Source organism: Oncorhynchus gorbuscha, linkage group LG15, assembly GCF_021184085.1.
Source record: "Oncorhynchus gorbuscha isolate QuinsamMale2020 ecotype Even-year linkage group LG15, OgorEven_v1.0, whole genome shotgun sequence".
Classification (NCBI taxonomy): domain Eukaryota; kingdom Metazoa; phylum Chordata; class Actinopteri; order Salmoniformes; family Salmonidae; genus Oncorhynchus; species Oncorhynchus gorbuscha.
In genome coordinates this window covers 60,790,174-60,808,963 of record NC_060187.1, presented here as the reverse complement: position 1 = coordinate 60,808,963, position 18,790 = coordinate 60,790,174, and the positions used below count along the sequence as shown (strand labels likewise).

At 45.1% G+C, this 18,790-nt stretch overlaps 1 protein-coding gene across 1 annotated transcript in view; it reads left to right on the top strand.

Annotated features, from left to right (window-relative positions):
- Positions 1-278: 278 nt before the first annotated feature.
- The window catches only part of LOC123997625 (igLON family member 5-like), a 172,908-nt gene continuing 154,396 nt past the window's right edge, over positions 279-18,790 (top strand). Inside the window, exon 1 of the mRNA XM_046302052.1 lies at positions 279-850. Within this exon, the coding sequence (XP_046158008.1) occupies positions 790-850 (61 nt within the window). The 5' untranslated portion in view covers positions 279-789. The remainder of the gene's footprint in view (positions 851-18,790) is intronic.

The window sequence follows — 18,790 nt, the reverse complement described above, 5'->3', positions numbered from 1 at the left end:
TCCGTGTACTGCAGCAAGACTAAGCCTGCTATAAATCACATTGCATTATCACCGCGCCGTTTTCGCCTCGCGCTTTGACCCGCCTACCATGCAGCTCGGATTGGCCAGTCCGCGTCCTTTCCCACCCTCTCCAAGAGAGGCTGCAGTGCAATAGCAGCTCCCGCCCCCTTCCTTGGTGGCGATGATTGGAAGAAAGGAGTTCTCCTTGAACTGTCAATCATGCCTTTTCTTGCGCGCTTCGCATTTGTTGTTTCTCTGAGCAATGCATTGAGTGCAGGGCGACAAGACGCGCTGCATACCGACAAGAGATAGAGGAGAGGAGGCTAATTACGGGACGAATTGTCTACTACAGAACGCACGTATTGTATCCATTAGTTTGCAATGTTCTGTCGAATATTTGGCAGAAAACAGTTGAGTATTTACCTTCGTGTCTAGGTGCGTATTTGAGCACATTTGCTCTCCAAACCATTGAAAACAACATCAATTCAGTGCCTGGAATATTTGAGATTTTTGCACCAGGATTTTGTCATTTGGTATTCCCTCTACGTCTACGAAAACATCAACAATCCCTTCTTTGGCTAAGGGGAATCATCAACGAGAAAAGTCAAGGGGATAGACTCATGTTTTTGTTCAGTCACATGTAAAAGCAGTTGGTTATTACTGTTGGACATAAATAAAACACACCAGGTAGATCTTTTTACATTTTTCCTGCAAAGGCTCCACACAAGGGGACTACGGCGGTATTCTACTACGAAAACAACAACTAATAATCCATCGAAACATCAAAACATGAGCTGCCCAGTCTTACGAAACGTGTTCGCTGGTTTGCTCCTCGCGTTGCTGTCGAAAGGTACGTTCTAGTACGCTACTTTGATTTGATGTTGCCGCTGGATTGGATCCATACATGAATCTTCCCCTTCATTCTCTCTGGTACGGTGCTGGAGGTGAATACTAATGCCGAGGCTTCGTGATGGGGGTCTACCTGCTTATGAATCATGTGTGTGTGCTACAGTGCACACTCGGTTTTCATTTGCTCACAGTTTGGAGAGTGAGAGATCGGGAGGGCGCGCGCGAGAGTGAGAGGTGTGAGTGGATGAAACTGTGAGTGTGCGTTAGCATGTGGTAGGTATAGGCTACAGCCTTTGCGCAGCGCACGGCTCCATCTTCAGCTTGCTTGTAGCCTACGAGTGGTGCATGTTAACATATTTCACTTCAAAATTCGAGACACCTCATTCCCATCCTCTCTGGTCTACCAGAAGGCTGGCGCATTCCAATACGTGACATGATTGATCTGGTGGTAACCCGCGCACATAACGTTCGTAGTATGGCGCTCACACTGCTCCTACATACTTTGCGATGTAGTACAAGCAGCTGAGAAGAGTGTAGCAAAAAAAAAAATCTGCAAGGTTGAGAGATAACAATAGGCAGAGAGACAGAGCTTGGGGCATTCCAACACGTATTGAAACAGCGTAGCCTAGTAACCTTCACTACTTTCCCTCGTCGTGGCTAGTTATTTATCCACCACTGTTGCTTTTAACGTTATAAAAGATAATTGTAAGATAATTGCGGAGCTCGCTTGTGCATCCGGATGATTCATAGGGGATTTCAGTATGCTTTGTTATTAATTCCACAAAGGATGGAGGCGCCTCATAAATTGGACAATGGGAAACTTGGAAGGGAAACTTGGGCATCACAAAAGTGCTATGTCATATGAAGCGCCGGAAGATAAATAGCATTGCAATATAAGTCACAGCCCTAATGCTTTTCATTTCCTACCGTGGCCGATAGTATAACAATCCTGCAGTTTTGTTGTATCTCAATTCACACACTGTTGATGTTGTTGTAGATTCTCTTATGCCTCCCCCCGCGCTCCTTCCAACATCTGGTGCGCCCCTTGCGCACGTGCCGTGACGCAAACCACATATTAAACCACACATTAAACCACACATTAAACCACACATCACACATGCGTGCCTCGATTACTCTCCCTCATTACCTGTGGGAAATCATGAATTAAATGAAATAAATAACCTGGCCTTAATAACAATAATTGATGTGTCAGTGTAATAAGATGCTATAATTGCTCACAGATGCAGGCAGGGCCTTAGATTCCTACTCCCGTGTTCCTTCCTTCCGGGCAGGAGTAGTGGAGTACCCAGCTGGTTATGGTGGGATTCGAGTAGGACCTAGGCTACATCAGGAATGGGGCAGATGGACAGCCCTGATTGACACAAACACCAAACAGAACAGCATGAAACCATATGATTATAGCCCATATTGGGTTCACAGTACCAATTCACAACCTGCTTTTAAGATTCTAAGGACATATGAATTTATTGAACTAAAATTGCATTTTACAAACCTACCATATCCACATGTTCTAGCACTAAACTGTACAGTTGGTGAATGAAGCCTAGAGAGGCCATATTCTTGTTTTAGTGTGTAGCACATTAAAAGTTGCGCTTTGCAGTTGACCGAGAATACTGTATATCAGCGTCATCTTTGTTCTGTGTGGTACATTGACACTATAGTATGACGTTGACTGAGAGTATATCATTGCCATCTTCAGAAAAGGATGTAGCCAGTATCCCGGCTGCTGCTACCGCCACACACCCACTCATGTGGAGGCATGCATGAATGATGAGGGAGGAAGGATGGAACACAGCCATTAAAAGCCTGGTCAGCTCCCTGCTAAATCATGCAAGGTGCCCCAAAGACGTGAGCATGTGTAGTGCTCATTGGAGTGTGTCAGATGGAGCCCTCACTCCCAAATGGACCCTTAGTCCCTACAGCGGTTACATCCTATGCACCTGTGTAGATCTGTGAGGATTGAATAGGTATAAGCAAAATATGGAAATGTACTCCTATAGCTTGTCAGGGAGCTTAGACCTATACAGTACTCTCGGATATACAAAAATGCACAGGGTGTAAGGGCTAGGGGGGGGGGGGCTACATCCATTTAGTCATTGATCAGCATCCTGTTAGGAGGATATTACCATTAGCTACGAAGTGTCAAACATAATGGTGGCTTCTGCTGACCTGTGCAGTGACGTTTGAAGTTGTAGCTGTGGCATCTCTAAGCACAACGCCTAGTGAGCATTCTGAGCAGCACTTAATGTGCTATGAACCTTTCGGCTTAATGGCTGTGGCTGTATTGGACTGAGAGATGCTAAGTCATTCGTTTCCATCCTCAAGACAGAGTGATAACCAAGGTCGTATTCATTATGGCACACAGTAGCAAAATGTTATGCAGCGGAACATGAAAACTAATGTTTCTTATTGGACAAGTTCAGGTAGTTCCTCCCTGTTTCAGTCTGTTTTTTTTATCCGTTTGGTGCCTAATGAATTCTATGTTTGTTCCTCAGGCAGAGAGGAGTGCCCCCGTAGCAAAACGTTTTACAATGGAACACAAAAAAATGACTTCTCATTGGACAAGTTCATGGCGTCTCTCCCTGTTTCAGTCAATTTTCTCATGTTTGGTGCCTAGTTAATAGGACCCGGTTCTCCTAAACCTTTCTCGTCTACGTCTGAGATGGCACACTGGGAGACTTTGCTTCCCACTTATTTTCTCAATGAAAGCTAACTAAGCCTGAGAATAGAACTCCACGCCCCCACACCAAATTAAACCATTTAGATTCCACAAAGAGGATCGCTGTGGTGACAGACACCTGTGGTAAGTATCTTATAATGAGGTTCATGTTAGCATGCACTTAACTTGTAAGGATAAATATGCTGCACTGCTGCTAAAGATGATATTTCATGGTCTAGGAATAGGAGATGCTTATTTACGACCTCATGATGTAAGTATGTCAGCAACACAAGCTAGCACCTGCACAAAGACATAGCACCTGCAACTGTACAGATTCACATTCTAGCACATGCTCCTACACAGTAACACATTCTACCTGATTACATACCGTGGGGGAGAACAAGTATTTGATACACTGACGATTTTGCAGGTTTTCCTACTTACAAAGCATGTAGAGGTCTGTAATTTTTATCATAGGTACACTTCAACTGTGAGAGACGGAATCTAAAACAAAAATCAAAAAGTCACATTGTATGATTTTTAAGTAATTAATTAGCATTTTATTGCATGACATAAGTATTTGATACATCAGAAAAGCAGAATTTAATATTTGGTACAGAAACTTTTGTTTGCAATTACAGAGATCATACATTTCCTGTAGTTCTTGACCAGGTTTGCACACACTGCAGCAGGGATTTTGGCCCACTCCTCCATACAGACCTTCTCCAGATCCTTTAGGTTTCGGGGCTGTTGCTGGGCAATACGGACTTTCAGCTCCCTCCAAAGATGTTCTATTGGGTTCAGGTCTGGAGACTGGCTAGGCCACTCCAGGACCTTGAGATGCCTTGATACACTGACGATTTTGCAGGTTTTCCTACTTACAAAGCATGTAGAGGTCTGTAATTTTTATCATAGGTACACTTCAACTGTGAGAGACGGAATCTAAAACAAAAATCCAGAAAATCTCATTGTATGATTTTTAAGTAATTAATTTGTATTTTATTGCATGACATAAGTATTTGATCACCTACCAACCAGTAAGAATTCCGGCTCTCACAGACCTGTTAGTTTTTATTTAAGGATCCCTCCTTTTCTCCACTCATTACCTGTATTAACTGCACATGTTTGAACTCGTTACCTGTATAAAATACACCTGTCCACACACTCAATCAAACAGACTCCAACCTCTCCACAATGGCCAAGACCAGCGAGCTGTGTAAGGACATCAGGGTTAAATTGTAGACCTGCACAAGGCTGGGATGGGCTACAGGACAATAGACAAGCAGCTTGGTGAGAAGGCAACAACTGTTGGCGCAATTATTAGAAAATGGAAGAAGTTCAAGATGACGGTCAATCACCCTCGGTCTGGGGCTCCATGCAAGATCTCACCTCGTGGGGCATCAATGATCATGAGGAAGGTGAGGGAACAGCCCAGAACTACACGGCAGGACCTGGTCAATGACCTGTAGAGAGCTGGGAACACAGTCTCAAAGAAAATCATTAGTAACACACTACGCCGTCATGGATTAAAATCCTGCAGCGCACGAAAGCTCCCCCTGCTCAAGCCAGCGCATGTCCAGGCTCGTCTGAAGTTTGCCAATGACCATCTGGATGACCCAGAGGAGGAATGGGAGAAGGTCATGTGGTCTGATGAGACAAAAATAGAGCTTTTTGGCCTAAACTCCACTCACCGTGTTTGGAGGAAGAAGAGGGATGAGTACAACCACAAGAACACCATCCCAACCATTGTCATGACATTGGCCTCTTTGGGTATAGCAAGCCCATCCGCCTCTCCCTGCCTCCCCCTTTCCTCCTTCAACTAGGATTCTGTGGTCAGAGAGACGTCGTAAATTCCTGAGAATCTCCTCATGGTCACACAGTATAGAGAGAGTAGATTTTCATGGAGAACAAAGGAATTCCAGAACAGAACTTGAGGTACAAACAAATTTCATGTTCCGGAGAAAGTATAAAAGATCGGTGAAGAATCCAGCTACAAACTGGTCCGTTTGTCACAACTTGGGAAGCTCATGGGAGACAGTGTAGCCACATTACCATAACGCTGTTTATATAATAGCCTCAGATATGAGGTTTAGATCTAATTGTTGTATAAGATGAATGAGTGAGTATGATACTGTTTGTATAATTGTGTAATATGATTTTGGACTGTTTAATGAAGAATAATACAATTCCCTTTTGATTTGAACTAAATCAGAGGACCGCCCCTGAGCCCAGTTAGGGTCAGACATCCTGGGACAGCCCTATTCGGCCCTTCCGAATAAAACCCCAACTCGAGTTTTCGATCAGTAGACCGAGCTTAACTCAATTACGAGATGGCTAAAGGTTGCAGACCATGTTGCTGAATCTTTTAACCATACCATGTTGTTAAACTCTTAGACTATCGATACCGACAGAATACGAACAAGTCTTTGATATTAATTACTAGTCTGCAGCTAGGAATTCGGTATCATTGAACGCGAAGAACTACAACCGCCGAAACATCCATTCTATAACGAATGTCACTCTGAACAATATCCTCTAACGACAACCGAGAGAGAGAGGGAGAGAGATGGACAATTCTACAAAAGAAATTAACTTTTCACCAGCGATCAAGACAACACACTGAGTGTAAATATATATATTGATTGCAATTGTCCCCAAATGAGTGAACGTTCATGTGTAAAGGATTAGCATTTCAATTGTTATAATTATTAACCATTTAGTGACTTCTTAGTCGACCCCCACTTCCCCTTTTGTCTAACAAGCCGCCGTGCCGGTTTAGCCCACTAGGGCACATTCTCCTATCATTTCATGTAAACACATTTACCTTGTTTGTTTATGCATTTCTGTGAATTACTTAGTAATAAATAAATGATTTAAGACAATTGATGTATGGATGACTCATAGTGAAGACTGGGTTCATGCAGATGACGTTTGGAATGAGACTAACGTGAGGTACAGTAAATAATTCATTAATTCGAAGACTAATTGATCAGATAAAATATCTGAAAAAATATTTTAGGAAATTATAACTTTGTAATCTGAATATTTTTCCTTGGTGCCCCAACTTCCTAGTTAATTAGTTACGTGATTAATCAGTTGATCGCGTAATAACTAATTAGAGAGAATCTTTGATAAAAACTATAAGTCTTCAGTTAATGATAGTAAAGACACGACACCGTGAAGCATGGAGGTGGAAACATCATTCTTTGGGGATGCTTTTCTGCAAAGGGGACAGGACGACTGCACCCTATTGAGGGGAGGATGGATGGGGCCATGTATCGCGAGATCTTGGCCAACAACCTCCTTCCCTCAGTAAGAGCATTGAAGATGGGTCGTGGCAGGTTCTTCCAGGATGACAACCCGAAACACACAGCCAGGGCAACTAAGGAGTGGCTCCGTAAGAAGCATCTCAAGGTCCTGGAGTGGCCTAGCCAGTCTCCAGACCTGAACCCAATAGAACATCTTTGGAGGGAGCTGAAAGTCCGTATTGCCCAGCAACAGCCCCGAAACCTAAAGGATCTGGAGAAGGTCTGTATGGAGGAGTGGGCCAAAATCCCTGCTGCAGTGTGTGCAAACCTGGTCAAGAACTACAGGAAACGTATGATCTCTGTAATTGCAAACAAAAGTTTCTGTACCAAATATTAAATTCTGCTTTTCTGATGTATCAAATACTTATGTCATGCAATAAAATGCTAATTAATTACTTAAAAATCATACAATGTGACTTTTTGATTTTTGTTTTAGATTCCGTCTCTCACAGTTGAAGTGTACCTATGATAAAAATTACAGACCTCTACATGCTTTGTAAGTAGGAAAACCTGCAAAATCGGCAGTGTATCAAATACTTGTTCTCCCCACTGTATCTGTATGCTGAGAGAAATGGCCTCAAGTCAAGGTCACATATCAGCGTAACCTGACATTTGACCTCTGTTCTTTAACTTGGTAGCAGACCAAGCTCAATCAAAAGTTCTCTAATCCATTTGGTGCACTACATAAACCTCTCTCTACTCTTCCACATTACAGTCTTTTGTCCCTCTCAGACACGTCATCCTTAACCTTCGAAAATACTCTCCTTTATATCGCTGAAGCCATTTTCAAACAACCCAACAGATGCTTCTAGCTCCGATCCACTCCAAACTAGCATCTACGGGACAAAAGGTATCCATAATGAATAAAAGGGTACAGGGGCAGGTAGCTGGAAGTGTTACGGGGCGTATCGGGCGCAGGTAAAACAGGGGGGGGGGGTCGCTGCGTTGCCCGCCATCACTCTCGTTACAGCGACATATGTGGGACAAGTGGGGTCAAGGCGCGTGGCACATTGTGGCACATGTTGATGGCATGGCCCCCCTGTTTGTGCTCGGTCAAATCACCGGCTTTGGCTGGGAGATGAAGAGCTGCAGACGAGTCTGCGTGCCAGCACCAACAGATGCCTCGAGCTCCTAATCTGGAGGGGCTTTTCTTCCCCTCTTTTCTGCCTCCCTCCTCCCTCTTTCCTCCTCCTCCCCCCGTTTGAAAGCCACCATTTCTGTGCCGCCGTTGTTCTTCAAGCCTGGCTTGCATATGCTCCTCTTTTTTGGAGCCTGTATTTGTTTGCCTTTTTCTCGGTTCTTCTTCATCTGTCGCCAGACACCATTGGATGTGAGACTGAGAAGCCCGGGGGTTTGGGTCTCTTGGAGTTGCTCTTTTGGAAAGAAAAGTAGGGATGCTGGATGCTGAGGGAAGTACAGTTGAAGTCGGAAGTTTACATACACCTTAGCCAAATACACTTAAACTCAGTTTTCACAATTCCTGACATTTAATCCCAGTAAAAATTCCCTGTTTTAGGTCAGCTAGGATCACCACTTCATTTTAAGAATGTGAAATGTCAGAATAATAGTAGAGAGAATGATTTATTTCAGCCTTTAATTCGTTCATCACATTCCCAGTGGGTCAGAAGTTTACATACACTCAATTAGTATTTGGAAGCATTGCCTTTAAATTGTTTAACTTGGGTCAAACATTTCGGGTAGCCTTCCACAAGCTTCCCACATTAAGTTGGGTGAATTTTGGCCCATTTCTCCTGGCAGAGCTGGTGTAACTGAGTCAGGTTTATAGGCCTCCTTGCTTTTTCAGTTCTGCCCACAAATGTTCTATAGGATTGATATCGGGGCTTGTGGTGGCCACTCCAATACCTTCACTTTGTTATCCTTAAACCATTTTGTCACAAACTTTGGAAGTATGCTCGGGTTCATTGTCTGTTTGGAAGACCCATTTGTGACCAAGCTTTATCTTCCTGACTGATGTCTTGAGATGTTGCTTCAATATATCCACCTCCTTTTCCTCCTCATGATGCCATCTATTTTGTGACGTGCACCAGTCCCCCCTGCAGAAAAGCACCCCCACAACATGATGCTGCCACCCCCGTGCTTCACGGTTGGGATGGTGTTCTTCGGCTTGCAAGCCTACCCCTTTTTCCTCCAAACATAACAATGGTCATTATGGCCAAACAGTTCTATTTTTGTTTCATCAGACCAGAGGACATTTCTACAAAAAAGTACCATCTTTGTCCACGTGTGCAGCTCATAACCATAGTCTTTATGGCTGTTTTGGAGCAGTGGATTCTTCCTAATTGAGCTGCCTTTCAGGTTATGTTGATGTAGGACTCGTTTTACTGGTTCACTGTTGCTTTTGTACCTGTTTCCAACCAGCATCTTCACATTGTCCTTTGCTGTTGTTTCTGGGATTGATTTGCACTTGTCGCACCAAAGTACGTTCATCTCTAGGAGACAGAACGCGTCTCCTTCCTGAGTGGTATGAGAGCTGCGTGGTCGCATGATGTTTATACTTGCGTACTATTGTTTGTACAGATGAACCTGGTACTATCAGGCGTTTGGAAATTGTTCCCAAGGATGAACCAGACTTGTGGAGGTCTACAATTTTTTATCTGAGGTCTTGGCTGATTTCTTTTGATTTTCTCATGATGTTAAGCAATGAGGCACTGAGTGTGAAGGTAGGCCTTGAAATACATCTACAGGTACACCTCCAATTGACACAAATGATTTCAATTAGCCTATCAGAAGCTTCTAAAGCCATTACATAATTTTCTGGAATTTTCCAAGCTGTTTAAAGGCACAGTCAACTTAGTGTATGTCAACTTCTGACCCACTGGAATTGTGATACAGTGAATTATAAGTGAAATAATCTTTCTGTAAACAATTGTTGGAAAAATTACTTGTCGTGCTCCTTGTAGATGTCCTAACCGACTTGCCAAAACTATAGTTTGTTAACAAGAAATTTGTGGAGTGGTTGAAAAATGAGTTGTAATGACTCCAACCTAAGTGTATGAAAACTTCCGACTTCAACTGTATATATAGCAGTGACCTTACATAAAACAAGTGGGCTGTGTGCTATTTCACATTTTCAATTACATTTTTACAAAGGCCCTTTTTACATGAACAAAATGCCACAAAGTGTTTTCCAGTTGTATGTGAGGAATGTGAGACTGTGTACTGGGGTTTGTGCTGTGGATGATGTGCTTCCACCGTATCACTCATGCTGGATGGAGAATTGACAGATAGCCTTGTGGGGTTCAAACTAAATCAGGAAGTGTTGCTATGGAGAGGGGCACCATGGAGAGAATGGCCCCAAGCGTTTCTGTGGAATCTTCCACTTTTCCACCCCTGCTTATTACTGACCTTATCTTGGCTTCAACATGACTGGCCTTAGGGGCAATTCCATCCACATCTACATCCAAATATGTTTCTGTGGGTATTTGGATTGTTTTCACCCGGGTGAGGGAGGTGAGATGCTGGCCTCTGGAATGGTGTTGTAATGTTAGTGGCTTTCAGGCTGGAACAGTGACTTGGGGTCATGGGGTCAAACTCCAGATGGGCGCTCTGAGTGCGGAGAGGATAAGGGGGTGGCGGGTGATGGGCAGTGCTCCGTCACCTCATTGCCCTGTAGATTTCCTGCGTTGAGTTTTGATAAACACTTCACTGGCCCCCCATATTGGGTCTGGCGAGGCAATTATACTTAAGTGTCAGTCCCATAAATAGTGATTACAGCCAGGCTTTTTTGTAATTATAATCACAGTTATTATATATGGAGTTCAATGCAATGGAAATGAACCAGGATCACTTTCAATGTGGGACACGTTTTTTTACTGTGTTTAATTACAGTAATACAGTGTAATACTTCTCTTCCACTCCGCCCCCTTGTCCTATTCCCAGCTCAACCCCAGCGGCCAGCGCTGCCCTGTGCATGAATATGTGCATGAGCAATGGGCCCTCAACCTAATAGTAATGGAAAAAGGCCTATGTTTTATTTAACGCAGGAAGAGAAACGCAATTCAAGTGGCAGCAGAATGGATGTAGAGGCAGAGAGAAGTGGGATATATACTGTATACCATACATCCCCCCCCACTCCCCACACACACACGCACACATGGTCATATACACACACACTCAAACGCCGCCTTTATAGGGCCACCCGCAAGATGAATTTAAACAATTCCCCCAGTGAAGGTGTGAACAGTAAATCAATGAAGCCCATCGGAGCCAGGCGCGCCCAGCCTTGAGAGGTAGAGAGGAACATCTATATATTCATACACATTTGTGCACATAAATAACTTTCATTGATCTCTTATCAATACAGGCACATAGGGAAAATCGAATATGTCTCTGGCACAGGCTAAATCCTCATTCCTCTCTTTTTGTCTCGGCGGCGCCGAGGCTTTAGCCAGGCCATGTAGATTGAGCTATCTGGAGAGAGACAGAGAGGGACAGAGAGAGATAGGAGAGGGAGAGATTTTACCCCCCTCTATCTCTTGTCTTTTTGTGTGAGGGAGTTAGCATCGTTGGAAACACAATTCAGATTAGAGCAGCCGCTGCTTCTTTCTCCTGTGGGAGCTGTGAGGGACCCAGGTCCCGCTTCTCTCCCTGTCCTCATTACCAGAGACAAGAAGCTTCGCTGGCAAATCAATGGAAGAGGCTTAGGAAACTAATGCAGCCTGGTCTATGCCTGATGGGACTGTGGGTGTGTGTGCATGTGGGGTGGGGGTGTGTGTGTGTGTGTGTGTGTGTGTGTGTGTGTGTGTGTGTGTGTGTGTGTGTGTGTGTGTGTGTGTGTGTGTGTGTGTGTGTGTGTGTGTGTGCGTGTGCGTGTGCGTGTGCGTGTGCGTGTGTGTGTGTGCAAATGCGTAATTGTCTTGTGTTTGGCTATGTGAAGGAGTGTGTTAATTTGTACAACAACACAGGGGAGACAAACATTAGTTTCCACCCTGCTGCTCTATTGTGGTCTGTTAGAGTACTCTCCACACACCCGGTTAACCATGGTAATATTTACCACTGGGATATGATACCGCAGAAGCCCTATAATTACTTTGAGATAACATTAGATTCATAATCAGAATCCATTTTATGGCAATACTAATAGGGTAACATGGAGTATGATGCCCCCCCCCCCTCCAATGTGGTTGGATGATGGCCATGCTATAAAGGATAATAAATCACTACAGTTGACAGATTTCTTTTGTTATTTAAAAATTTGTATATTTTTTTTAAAGAAAGGGGCATTTGACCAGCTACTGGGGTAAGTAGGGTTTCACAGAAGTGTCTTCCTTACACTTCATTATGTACAGTTGCACTAAACTCATATTCATTTGAAGAAGATTTTAAATCGCAGCAGTCTCTAAAATGAAATTCAAGAGCAAACGGTTTTCAAATAGTTTGTAATATTTATACATTTTGGGGAATATAACAGATTAAATATTGATTAAACACACACACACACACACACACACACACACACACACACACACACACACACACACACACACACACACACACACACACACACACACACACACACACACACACACACACACACACACACACACACACACACACACACACACACACACACACCTCGAACCAGACTGGTTGCTTGTGGGATATGGATGGATTATTCTAGGTGCTGCTTCATAAAACCGTAAAACCAGTCTATGCCTGCCAACCGCCTTTCTTTATTGAATGTGTTTTGGATCCCCATCCTCTCCACTGGGTCAAAGGCACGTTTTTGGACATCCCATGATGTAAGTCCGAAAAGTGCTCAGTGAAGACTGAGCTGTGGCTGTGGCCTTATGGTTTTGGGTGGCATATTAAAAGCACGGGACTCTGCCTTAATGCCCTACCCATTTTCAATAGAATTCAGGGCACAATGAAGCACCTCTTTGTCAGATCATTTCTTGTAAACTCTCACCTGAAAAGAAAAAAACTGAAAAGTGTTTTAGGAACTGTGGAGAACTGACACTTAATCTAACCCTAACCCTAACTCTTATTCTGACACTAACCTAACCCTAACTCCTATCCTAATCCTAACACGGGCCCTTATTCTAACTCTGACCCCTAACCCTAATCCTTAGACAGCTAACTTGGGATTTGCTAGCTATGCTAGCAGACATTAGCAGCTTATGCTAACTAGTTGGCTAGCATTTATTTCACTTTAGACTTTCTGCAAGGGAGGTTGCGAGTTAGCTAACTGTGCGAGCCAGTGCCTAAATTACACATCTACTCATTCACGGGTTTTCCTTTATTTGTACTATTTTCTACATTGTAGAATAATAGTGACGACATCAAAACTATGAAATAACACATGGTAACCAAGTAACTTTTGACTGGTACTAAATTTATAAAATAATGGATCTAACTGAATTGGATTATATATAAAAACTTTTTCTAAATTACAAACAATTTGATCAATTTACCTCAAAATCGTTTTGATGGAATTAATTCAAAACTAGCGGCAGACAGAGTACCCTACTATTGTTACTATACTACTGCTGTGCTAGCGCTACTGCTGATCTAGCGCTACTGCTGTGCTAGCACTACTGCTGTGCTAGCGCTACTGCTGTGCTAGCGCTACTGCTGATCTAGCGCTACTGCTGTGCTAGTGCTACTGCTGATCTAGCGCTACTGCTGTGCTAGCGCTACTGCTGTGCTAGCGCTACTGCTGTGCTAGCGCTACTGCTGTGCTAGTGCTACTGCTGATCTAGCGCTACTGCTGTGCTAGCGCTACTGCTGATCTAGCGCTACTGCTGTGCTAGCGCTACTGCTGTGCTAGTGCTACTGCTGATCTAGCGCTACTGCTGTGCTAGTGCTACTGCTGATCTAGCGCTACTGCTGTGCTAGTGCTACTGCTGATCTAGCGCTATTGCTGATTTAGCGCTACTGCTGATCTAGCGCTACTGCTGATCTAGCACTACTGCTGATCTAGCGCTACTGCTGATTTAGCGCTACTGCTGATCTAGCGCTACTGCTGATCTAGCACTACTGCTGTGCTAGCGCTACTGCTGATCTAGCACTACTGCTGATCTAGCACTACTGTTGTGCTAGCGCTACTACTGATCTAGCGCTACTGCTGATCTAGCACTACTGTTGTGCTAGCGCTACTACTGATCTAGCGCTACTGCTGATTTAGCGCTACTGCTGATCTAGCGCTACTGCTGATCTAGCACTACTGCTGATGCTAGCGCTACTGCTGATCTAGTTTAATCACATGAATATTTTTAATGACTGATATATGCCCAGACCATTCTGTTGTTGGGGTACGCCCAGACCATTCCAACACAGAAAATATGCTTTTTAACATACTTAATTACTATGTTTTGGAATGAAAACTATTTCACTCATATTGTAATTAATTATAGGTCAGATTTAATAGAAATCTGGAAACACTGGACAGTTACTTTAAAGGTAGACTTTGGGCAAAATGCTAAAATAACTATAAATATACAGTCTTTAAACTGTATAAATGATCAATGCACCATTATACCTGGTAATATAATGCTTAAAAAATGGATGAATAAGATATTTGGCTACAGAAATTAAATTTCTTACCACTCTCTACATCTTCCGTCCCAAAACAAATCCTGTGAAATTACATCAACACATATTGGAGGAGTTACTGGTTAGCTACAAGTGGCTAGCTTAGCTAACGAAGTAGCTACGTCAGTCACGGCGTGCAGGACAAGAATGATACATCAATGAATCACCAAAGGCACACTCAATTGCTGTTTGAAAATTTAGAAAGAGTAGGAGTTGGACCGTTTTCGTACCCAAGTCAACCTTAATTACCTGCAATTCTACACATGTTGCCATTGCATATGACATCTTCATATGCTATCTGGGGGGCCTATGAACTCCAACCACTACCCCCAAAAATAAAACAATTATTTTGATTTTTAAGAAATTTTGGGGTGTGACGAAGTTACCTGTTTTGAATATTGGACACACACACACACGCACACGCACACGCACACGCACGCACACACACACACACACACACACACACACACACACACACACACACACACACACACACACACACACACACACACACACACACACACACACACACACACACACACACACACACACACACACACACACACACACACACACACACACACACACACACACGTCTATGCAATGTATCCAGAGCTACACAATAGTGCTTCCCTAGAGGGTGGTGCTGTTGAGGCTACTGTAGACTTTCATTGCAAACCAGTGTTTCTTAATCAGTTCTTTGGTCAGCTGTGAATATATTTAGTACAGTTTTACAAAAAAATATATAACTTTTTTAAATGTTTCACCATTTTTATTTCTTATGAAAATTACTTAGTAGGATGGTCCTCCCCTTTCCTCCTCTGAGGAGCCTCCCCTGTTCCACTCTAACAACAGCTTAACCTGCTTTCAGAAATACTATCTGTTAAGCACTCAGCTTGTCAGAAGCTGTTTTCATGCTACAGCATAGTCTTATCCTTCGCACGTCCTTACACCTCTTGTGTTGTTGACAGTGCAACTACAGGCTGCAAGTAATGCAACAAAATATCCCGCCGTAACAAATACTGTCTGTCAAGTGCTCAACTTGTCAGAAGTTGTTTTTAGCCCACACACATCTCCGGCAACTCTAGCGTTGTTCACAGTGGTACAACTATATGCCGAGATGCAATGAATGCTAAATCATGGTGTCATGTTGCAGTTTTTAGTCCTTCCACTGCCTCTCTTGGTCTATCGGGGCTGGAGGTTGTTGGGGTCGGAGGAGGGAAGGAGAGGAGGGAAGGAGAAGAGGGAAGGAGAGGAGGGAAGGTAGGTGGGAGAGAGGAATAGATGGCAAAAGGGAGGGTGGGAAATAAATAAAGCAGAGAAAAACAGATCAATAAACATTTCAGCAGCTCGTACACTCCTCCTCGAGCCAAAAGATGGAGAATGAGAGGGATGGAGAGAGGGAGAGAGAGAGAAAGACAGAGAGAGAGAGGTAATGGCAAACATGGGTGGGAGGGAGGGAACCAGATAGAGGGAGTTGGAAAGATGGAACCAGATAGAGGGAGTTGGAAAGATGGAACCAGATAGAGGGAGTTGGAAAGATGGAACCAGATAGAGGGAGTTGGAGAGAGGGAACCAGATAGAGGGAGTTGGAAAGATGGAACCAGATAGAGGGAGTTGGAAAGATGGAACCAGATAGAGGGAGTTGGAGAGAGGGAACCAGATAGAGGGAGTGGGAGAGAGAGAACCAGATAGAGGGAGTTGGAGAGAGGGAACCAGATAGAGGGAGTGGGAGAGAGAGAACCAGATAGAGGGAGTTGGAAAGATGGAACCAGATAGAGGGAGTTGGAAAGATGGAACCAGATAGAGGGAGTTGGAGAGAGGGAACCAGATAGAGGGAGTGGGAGAGAGAGAACCAGATAGAGGGAGTTGGAGAGAGGGAACCAGATAGAGGGAGTGGGAGAGAGAGAACCAGATAGAGGGAGTTGGAGAGAGGGAAACAGATAGAGGGAGTGGGAGAGAGGGAACCAGATAGAGGGAGTGGGAGAGAGGGAACCAGATAGAGGGAGTGGGAGAGAGGGAACCAGATAGAGGGAGTTGGAGAGAGGGAACCAGATAGAGGGAGTGGGAGAGAGGGAACCAGATAGAGGGAGTTGGAGAGAGGGAACCAGATAGATGGAGTGGGAGAGAGAGAACCAGATAGAGGGAGTTGGAAAGATGGAACCAGATAGAGGGAGTGGGAGAGAGAGAACCAGATAGAGGGAGTTGGAAAGATGGAACCAGATAGAGGGAGTGGGAGAGAGGGAACCAGATAGAGGGAGTTGGAGAGAGGGAACCAGATAGAGGGAGTGGGAGAGAGGGAACCAGATAGAGGGAGTTGGAAAGATGGAACCAGATAGAGGGAGTGGGAGAGAGGGAACCAGATAGAGGGAGTTGGAGAGAGAGAACCAGATAGAGGGAGTGGGAGAGAGGGAACCAGATAGAGGGAGTGGGAGAGAGAGAACCAGATAGAGGGAGTGGGAGGGAGAGAGCCAGATAGAGGGAGTGGGAGAGAGGGAACCAGATAGAGGGAGTGGGAGAGAGGGAACCAGATAGAGGGAGTGGGAGAGAGGGAACTAGATAGAGGGAGTGGGAGAGAGAGAACCAGATAGAGGGAGTTGGAAAGATGGAACCAGATAGAGGGAGTGGGAGAGAGAGAACCAGATAGAGGGAGTTGGAAAGATGGAACCAGATAGAGGGAGTGGGAGAGAGAGAACCAGATAGAGGGAGTTGGAAAGATGGAACCAGATAGAGGGAGTTGGAAAGATGGAACCAGATAGAGGGAGTGGGAGAGAGGGAACCAGATAGAGGGAGTGGGAGAGAGAGAACCAGATAGAGGGAGTGGGAGAGAGGGAACCAGATAGAGGGAGTGGGAGAGAGGGAACCAGATAGTGGGAGTGGGAGAGAGGGAACCAGATAGAGGGAGTTGGAAAGATGGAACCAGATAGAGGGAGTGGGAGAGAGAGAACCAGATAGAGGGAGTGGGAGGGAGAGAGCCAGATAGAGGGAGTGGGAGAGAGGGAACCAGATAGAGGGAGTGGGAGAGAGGGAACCAGATAGAGGGAGTGGGAGAGAGGGAACCAGATAGAGGGAGTGGGAGAGAGGGAACCAGATAGAGGGAGTGGGAGAGAGGGAACTAGATAGAGGGAGTGGGAGAGAGAGAACCAGATAGAGGGAGTTGGAAAGATGGAACCAGATAGAGGGAGTGGGAGAGAGAGAACCAGATAGAGGGAGTTGGAAAGATGGAACCAGATAGAGGGAGTGGGAGAGAGAGAACCAGATAGAGGGAGTTGGAAAGATGGAACCAGATAGAGGGAGTTGGAAAGATGGAACCAGATAGAGGGAGTGGGAGAGAGGGAACCAGATAGAGGGAGTGGGAGAGAGAGAACCAGATAGAGGGAGTTGGAGAGAGAGAACCAGATAGAGGGAGTGGGAAAGAGGGAACCAGATAGAGGGAGTGGGAGAGAGGGAACCAGATAGAGTGGGAGAGAGGGAACCAGATAGAGGGAGTGGGAGAGAGGGAACCAGATAGAGGGAGTGGGAGAGAGGGAACCAGGTAGAGGGAGTGGGAGAGAGGGAACCAGGTAGAGGGAGTGGGAGAGAGGGAACCAGATAGAGGGAGTGGGAGAGAGGGAACCAGATAGAGGGAGTGGGAGAGAGGGAACCAGATAGAGGGAGTGGGAGAGAGGGAACCAGATAGAGGGAGTGGGAGAGAGGGAACTAGATAGAGGGAGTGGGAGAGAGAGAACCAGATAGAGGGAGTTGGAAAGATGGAACCAGATAGAGGGAGTGGGAGAGAGAGAACCAGATAGAGGGAGTTGGAAAGATGGAACCAGATAGAGGGAGTGGGAGAGAGGGAACCAGATAGAGGGAGTTGGAGAGAGGGAACCAGATAGAGGGAGTGGGAGAGAGAGAACCAGATAGAGGGAGTGGGAAAGAGGGAACCAGATAGAGGGAGTGGGAGAGAGGGAACCAGATAGAGGGAGTGGGAGAGAGGGAACCAGATAGAGGGAGTGGGAGAGAGGGAACCAGATAGAGGGAGTGGGAGAGAGGGAACCAGATAGAGGGAGTGGGAGAGAGGGAACCAGATAGTGGGAGTGGGAGAGAGGGAACCAGATAGAGGGAGTTGGAAAGATGGAACCAGATAGAGGGAGTGGGAGTGAGGGAACCAGATAGAGGGAGTTGGAGAGAGAGAACCAGATAGAGGGAGTGGGAGAGAGGGAACCATATAGAGGGAGTGGGAGAGAGGGAACCAGATAGTGGGAGTGGGAGAGAGGGAACCAGATAGAGGGAGTTGGAAAGATGGAACCAGATAGAGGGAGTGGGAGAGAGAGAACCAGATAGAGGGAGTGGGAGGGAGAGAGCCAGATAGAGGGAGTGGGAGAGAGGGAACCAGATAGAGGGAGTGGGAGAGAGAGAA